This window comes from Orbicella faveolata, unplaced genomic scaffold (genome assembly GCF_042242905.1).
Source record: "Orbicella faveolata isolate gen_17 unplaced genomic scaffold, um_ofav_v1 contig_46, whole genome shotgun sequence".
In the NCBI taxonomy this organism is placed as follows: Eukaryota; Metazoa; Cnidaria; class Anthozoa; order Scleractinia; family Merulinidae; genus Orbicella; species Orbicella faveolata.
In genome coordinates this window covers 10,645,548-10,652,500 of record NW_028301576.1, presented here as the reverse complement: position 1 = coordinate 10,652,500, position 6,953 = coordinate 10,645,548, and the positions used below count along the sequence as shown (strand labels likewise).

The 6,953-nt window shown below is 40.0% G+C and overlaps 1 protein-coding gene across 4 annotated transcripts in view; it reads right to left on the bottom strand.

The window, feature by feature from the left end:
• Positions 1-6,953, bottom strand: part of LOC110047345 (mucin-like protein) — a 32,117-nt gene that overhangs the window by 4,701 nt on the left and 20,463 nt on the right. For all 4 annotated transcript variants that reach the window (XM_089278398.1, XM_089278400.1, XM_089278399.1 and 1 more), the window contains 9 exons: positions 6,623-6,816; positions 5,380-5,716; positions 4,999-5,124; positions 3,705-3,827; positions 2,764-2,886; positions 1,849-1,977; positions 1,056-1,184; positions 430-539; positions 94-209 (listed from right to left, as the gene is read on the bottom strand). In XM_089278398.1, coding sequence (XP_089134524.1) covers positions 94-209; positions 430-539; positions 1,056-1,184; positions 1,849-1,977; positions 2,764-2,886; positions 3,705-3,827; positions 4,999-5,124; positions 5,380-5,716; positions 6,623-6,816 — 1,387 coding nt within the window. The remainder of the gene's footprint in view (positions 1-93; positions 210-429; positions 540-1,055; positions 1,185-1,848; positions 1,978-2,763; positions 2,887-3,704; positions 3,828-4,998; positions 5,125-5,379; positions 5,717-6,622; positions 6,817-6,953) is intronic.

Genomic DNA, 6,953 nt, shown 5'->3' with positions numbered 1-6,953 from the left:
CGCAAGAGTTGAGGTGGATGTAATTCCTTCTTGTATCGCATTAGCTTCACACGCAACAACACTTGACACACTACATTATATGTTTCTTCTTACCTCTGTCTGCTTGATTCTTTTAGCACGCATCTCGCCCTGTTCTTAGCGCAGTAATCTGTTGTTATAGACGCCAGTTTTTCTTTGAAAGACTTGTCGGTTTCGAAATCCCATTCAAACTGTTAAAGAAAATACCAACATCAATTTTTGCCACTGAGAACTGATTAATAAACCTTCGGACAGATTTCACTTTCATTTCCAATAGGTGAATGTGTTGATGAACAAGTCTCTGATCTTCACCTTTCCCTTCACCCCCCTCCCTCCCCCATCCACCTACCTATATCATCGCTGTCCAAAAAAATAATGTGCTCAGAGTGTTTCCAAAGATTTCTCACTTACATCGCTTGTGAGTGGAATTACGAACTGCACAGCTTCTTCCCTCTCTTTCTTTGATGGCACACGCGGTTCAGGTAACACTGGCTTGGGGGCTGTCTCATTCTTCTCCAGGCCTAGACGAGAAAAACAAAAACAGCCTTCTAATCATAGTTCTAAGATCGCATCCTTCCAGAAACTGGTAAAACATTACATGTTGCCAAAAAATGTAAAACCTGTGAGTAATAAAATGCGAATGCCTAAACAAGTCTCTTAAACGGGAATTCTAGTTTATTATCATTTCTTTTGTGCCCATCGTGCGATTTTCACTTGATTATGGAAAAGTGATTGATTTTACAGGTTACGTTACACGATTGGCTTAAAAGACGCGCGTGCCACTTCATCCAATCGACATCCAATCAGAAGTAAAACCAAGATCAATCGTGACTTTCTCGCACGAGTTTTCCCGCGTGTCGCGTCCGCCAAGTGTATTTTCTTCGCGTTTTGATTGGTTCATTGCACTGCTTACGGTATTGTGATTGGCCAGAGTGAAAACCTTTAGCACACTATCGTAAGCACAAAAAGGGTGACAATAACATGCACCAACGTACAGACAGTCGGTCCGTCACTATACTAAGTCTAATGCTGATTACCTCTGCATTTGCCATCAATGAAATACAGATCTTGTTCACATTCACACTTGTAAGAGCCGCGAGTGTTGACGCACATGTGAAACTCATCTGTACAGTTGTAAAAGTCTTCGTCGACGCATTCATTGATATCTGACGAGAAAACAAAACACAGTTATCCAAACGCAGATTACATTATATAATTGTACGTATAGTTGCATTTTTCTTTTTCGTCGAATTGAATTTTCCCAGAGAAATATTTCTGGAATCTTGCGTTAACATCCGAAACAGTGCCATATGACTGAGTAGCCAAGGGAGCTTGTCTTGTTATTCACACCAGTCCCTTGCAGAGCGAGTATAAGATCCGACTCCCCTATGTGTTCATATTATTTTCACGTAACTAGCGTTCTCTATCCCAGATACTTAACGCTTGCGACTCCCTTTCACGCTCATTCCTTCCATCCTTTAGGCCGCGTTCTCTTTCCTTTTCTCTGCTTTTTATTCTCCCTCCCTCACCCAACCGCCCATTTTCTTTTTCACATTTATGTCTCTTTGAACGCGGTCGCTATTTTTCTCCAAATTTTCTACAAACATAAAAGGCACTGCTGTGGATAGCTAGCTATCCACGTGTCCCAGGATCAAAGCTAAAAAAGACTCACGTGTTTGCGGTGTCAATTTAGGTTAAAATATTTTTATCAAAACAAAATCTCACGAAAATGATTTGCTGCTGATAATATTAACATAGCTTTATTACTCCTTAAGTAGCTGTTCGAAATACAGCTGCCTAAAAAGTGAAACAAATTTAAGTGCCACATACCTTCACACTCGTAGCCATCCTTGTTCAATTCGAAACCTTTTTCACAGGAACAGTTATAACTTCCTGGTGTATTTTCACAAATCTGACTGCAGCGATGACGTGGATTGTCTGGATCACATTCGTTGATGTCTGTAAAAAAAGTACAAAACAAAAGTAATTTCAGTCGATTCTGCTGCAGTTTCGGCCTTTCATGAATACTGGTGCGAAGAAAGAAGTCGATGGTGACGACGACCACGACCACGACGACGATGATGGTGATGGTGATGAAAATGACGATAATTAGTAGTGCGAAAATGATTACAATTGCGAAAATAACGATTGACACTATGATGACGATGATGACACTAGCATATATCTTCATGTAATATCTATCAGATAGTTTTTATCACGTGATTGCACGGTCTAAAGAAGTCTACCTGACAATATTCCACAAACAGAGATGGAGGATCTCTGAGTGAAATCTCCAGTTTTCAAAATTTTCGATTTAAATTCGTATGTTCAGTTCGACACCCAACAAATATAGCTAGACTGAATCTTATGAACAGAGTTTGGTACACTCACAGAATCACTCCAATCAATACTTCACAAGTTAACCGGTATCTCCCAGAGAGGCCATTTAAATATCGCGTGGATGCAGGATCCCATGGACTACTGGGGGATGTTTGTTCGTGAACATTTTCTGTTCTTCAACGCTCTCGTAAAACTTGGAGCTATCACCAGGGACAAATGAATAAAATCAACCTCCATTTGCCTGGAAAGAAGTATGCATCAGTATTTGCCTGCGGGTATTATCTGTTACAGGAAACCTTTAGCTTCGACGATCATTATCACGTCCAAGAACAATTTATATGGAAATACCCTTGTCTCAAATAAAACGTTACATCATGAATTTAAGTAACTGTTATTTTAAAGTACCTCTGCAAGCTTTTCCATCACTCTCCAGCTCGTAATTAGCAAAACAGGCACACGTTGCTTGGTTATTGCTTCCTTTGAAGCAGACATGTTGACAGCCACGACCATCAGAACAAGGGTTTATGGCTGTAAAGAAACATAGACAGATTGAACTACTGCAAATGTAATACTATTTTCCCACCGTTCTGAAGGCAGATCAAACTCGGGATATCTTTTTCTCTAAGTGATAGGGACGGTTTATTACAATTTTTGAAAAAGCGTCTGAAGAACTGTATTACATAATCTGGCGCAGAAAGGACAGGAAAAGAACGATCGTGCCCGTTGCACTTAAGCTTTTAAAAGGGAGTTTAAGAAAACCACGACGGCAACGGCAACGGGAGCGTCGCGAAACAAAAGGTTTCATGGGCATGAGCAGTACAATGGCTGAACACGTGTGTTATAAGTCTTAGTACATTTCTTTACCGTCCTCTGCAAAACAACAACGTGAAATAACCAAATTCTGCGTTGTCAGGATAACCACGTGCACCACGTAAACCACGACGGCCATTTTTCCTATTTTTATTTCAAATGTTTCGCCCTGTCCCAGATTCAGTTCCGTGATAGCTTTAACAGTGAGAAACAAAGGAAAATGACTTTAGGGCATCGCGAGACTCGTAGCTAAAATATAAAATCTTTTTTTTTTTTTTATCGACGACGTCTTCGGCGTCACTTCCTGGTTTCTTAAACTCCCTATTATCTCGTGAACTCACCGAACATCGTAGGATTCGCGTTGACGGCGGTCAAATGAAAGAGTTTTGTCGAAAAACAGTTGCAATTGTTTATTAAAAACGGGGAATTAATCGAAATGGGACTATAGTCCAAGAGTTTCCAATTAAATGGTTACGTTTGATGTAGAGATTATAGATCACTCTCCGACGAGGAAAAAACAAACCAAAAAAACTTACCTGAACACTTTCTCCAATCAGTAGGATCAGGTTTGAAGAACTCGTTACATGAACAATTGTAGCTTCCTATACTGTTGGTGCACTTCTGCATGCAGTCATTTGAAGGTTCGCATTCATTAATATCTGCAGGAGAAGTATTAAGAAAATGTGATTGTTGCAATTCAGTTTCTAAGTAAGATTTCTTAAGGTAAAAAGATTGTAATATATACTCATTTACATTATGTGCGGTCAGCGGGGATTCAATCAGATGATGCTCCTAAAGGAATGTGTGACAATGTCAGCCGCTGTTGTGGCATGCATTTCTGTAACTAGACAGAAGTGTTTTTTCATCCCTCTCCCTCCCTCCCCTGGTTCTTTTAGGGATTTACATAGGATAGCGGGCGTCGCCCAGTTACGGTGAGGGCTGCAAAACACGCGCAAAAAGATATTCTTTGTATAAACTATGATTAAAAGTTGAGAGTTAACTGAAGCGGCTATGGTCTTTTACTCATAGCCATTTCCATTGAAGCCTCCCCGGGGCTTGAATTACTGTATTGTTCTTATTAAACATGCTTCAGGCTATGCAGTACTGTTTTCTATTTGTAACACAAAGTATAGGGGAAAATTGTACATTGTGGTAGAAAATATCGTTCCCACTTTTAAACAATTATCTCCGATACAAGCCATCGACGAAATTATGACTTATCATTATGTTAATATTGAATTAGCAAAATTCATTTCATCTTGCTTTGATCTACGCAATATTCTACTTTCAAATCAAACCAATGTAAGTTGATTGCTATATCATAACATTAATATATCATCACGATAATCGTTACTGTTTTAGTTATAGTTATTAAGGTTTTGCAACACTGTATGTATTTATGGTCATGCAAATAAAGCTAGTTGTTGTTGTTGTAGTAATAAAGCAGTGGAGTCTCTTACAGTCTCTTCGCCGATAACAACAGCAATTGCTGCAACCTGTGCGGCCAGTAAATCTTTTCGCCCGAAATAAGAGGTCTCACCCACCCATTAAGAAGAAAGGACGAATTTTTAGAATTTTAAATGTACATTAATATAGAATTTTAGAATGTTAAACTTTAAAGCGTTTCTTAGGACAACATGTACTCTTTTATTTCGTTTCATTGTTTGCCAAATGAATATTTCAATTTTAACTTTTTAAGAGAATCTTATAATACTATATTAATGAAAATTTTTAGGTAGAGTTCATACAGTGTCCCCAATTAGCCCACATGGGCTAAATACATCGACACTTAAATAAAGTTCTTACTTACTTATTTGCTTACTCACTTACCATCACAGCTGCGGCCATCAACATTCAGTGTGTATCCGTCGCGACAATCACAGAAGAAAGAAGCTGGCAGATTTACACAAAGTTGTTCACAGCTGTTCGACAAATTATTTTGACACTCGTCAAAGTCTGAAAAATTAAACTTAAAATGTTCAGAACTTTGAAAAAGAGAGAAAATTTATCGTCGAAAAGTTATTGGTGGTTTTTGAATAATAAGTAAGTAATACACAGGAAATTAGAGAATCTTAAAACTCTTTTCAAAGTAATTTATATGGCTAGAAATACCAACGTCAACGTCAAGCCATTTTGGTGTAGTCAGATAGAGTAATTGCAGCGTTCTTCTCTCGATAAACGTTGGAGGTCTCTTATGATGTTTAAACTCACCTACACAGTGAGCGCCATCTCCAGTATATCCTGATGGACAGGGTCCACATTTATACCCACTGGCATTGGCTGGCGGTCGAAGATCAATGCACTCAACTCCTGTATAGCACGGCTGACCATTACTCTCGCAGGCGTCAATGTCACTGTCACAGAATCTTCCTGTGTATCCCCCTTGACATGCGCAACCCATGTATACAAACTTGCTGTCAGTGTTGACATTGTCACCTTCTTCTGGTTGCACACACTGACCGCCGTGGTTGCAGGCGCACATGTTAATTGTTGGACTCCAGGTGGCACTTGCGCCTTTGTCATCAGTAGCAACGAATGATAGATTGAACTACAACGAAAGAAGGTGAAGGAAATTGGGATCTGGTTGTTAACATACGATAATTAAAGTAGTTATGTCATAGAAGTCTGATATAGATTTAGCCAACCCTAAATGCGAAGCTGCTGCGCCGGGTTATTCAAGGCCCGATTAATCTGATCAAGGATAAGGGAGAATTTTGATTTGACTTTTGTAACTTTGCGGTGAGGTTTTCTGTATATTGTTTTGCCTTCTGTTTAGAGTACTAGTTTGAATAATCTCAAACTACACAAAACAAAAGCAGTGAAAAACATTTATATACAAGAAAGATGTATACTTCAGTTAATTTCAATCCTGGGTTAGCTTTAACAGGCTTCCGAACATCCCGGCACTGATTACAAGAAGTTAACCTGGCATGAGCTCGCGATCCAATCGAAAAGCAGCACTTGGTCAGCGGTCAACTCAAAAAAACACATGACCTGAGCTCGAAACTTGAGCCCGCGATATGGTCACGTGATACTGGTCAGCGATTCCTTGATTCCTCAATTGATCATAACATGGATGTCCGGTATCAAAGAAGGACGCTATAACAGTCAAGGCTGCATGTCTGTGTCAACCTATTTGCTGGAGTATGACCGCCATCTTGGGCGACTCCGTCGTCGCCGTCGTGCGTACGCGCCCACGAGCAATACCGCTAGCCATGACAAACATGAGAAAAGCAAGTCATGGGTTTTCTTTTCTTTCCCATATGGTTGTGGTGCTCCGCTTGGCGGTCTTTCGGGCCGCCGGAGCTCCGCTATAAACGTCGGCTTCACTTTTTGAGATAATCGTCTCAATCTTTGGTAGTTTTACTGCATGCTAACCTAGTTCCCAGGGGCTCTCATTTCCCCACCCCTGGGAACGAGGTTGACTGAATGCGTGTTCGTTAATGTAGCCTACCTTTTGTGACGAGGTAACATTCCATGTAAAGTACAACTCGTTTCCAATTTGGCTCACTGTGGCTCCAGCAGGCTCGTTAATCACTCGAAGTGTTATTGTATCGTTATCCACAGCAGTGATATTCAACTCAACTGTTTCATGAAGTGTGGCATTTATCACATTTGATTCGGTTAATATCTTGGGTGGGAAGTTGTCTGAGAAGACAATACGTGAATGAACAGTTGGACAGTAAAGTAATTATCGTATCTACCAGCCAACTGATTCAACTTCGAAAACCGAGAAGTGGATTTACTGCTTGTCGAGTTCTATTTTATTGTTACGTATACCCATG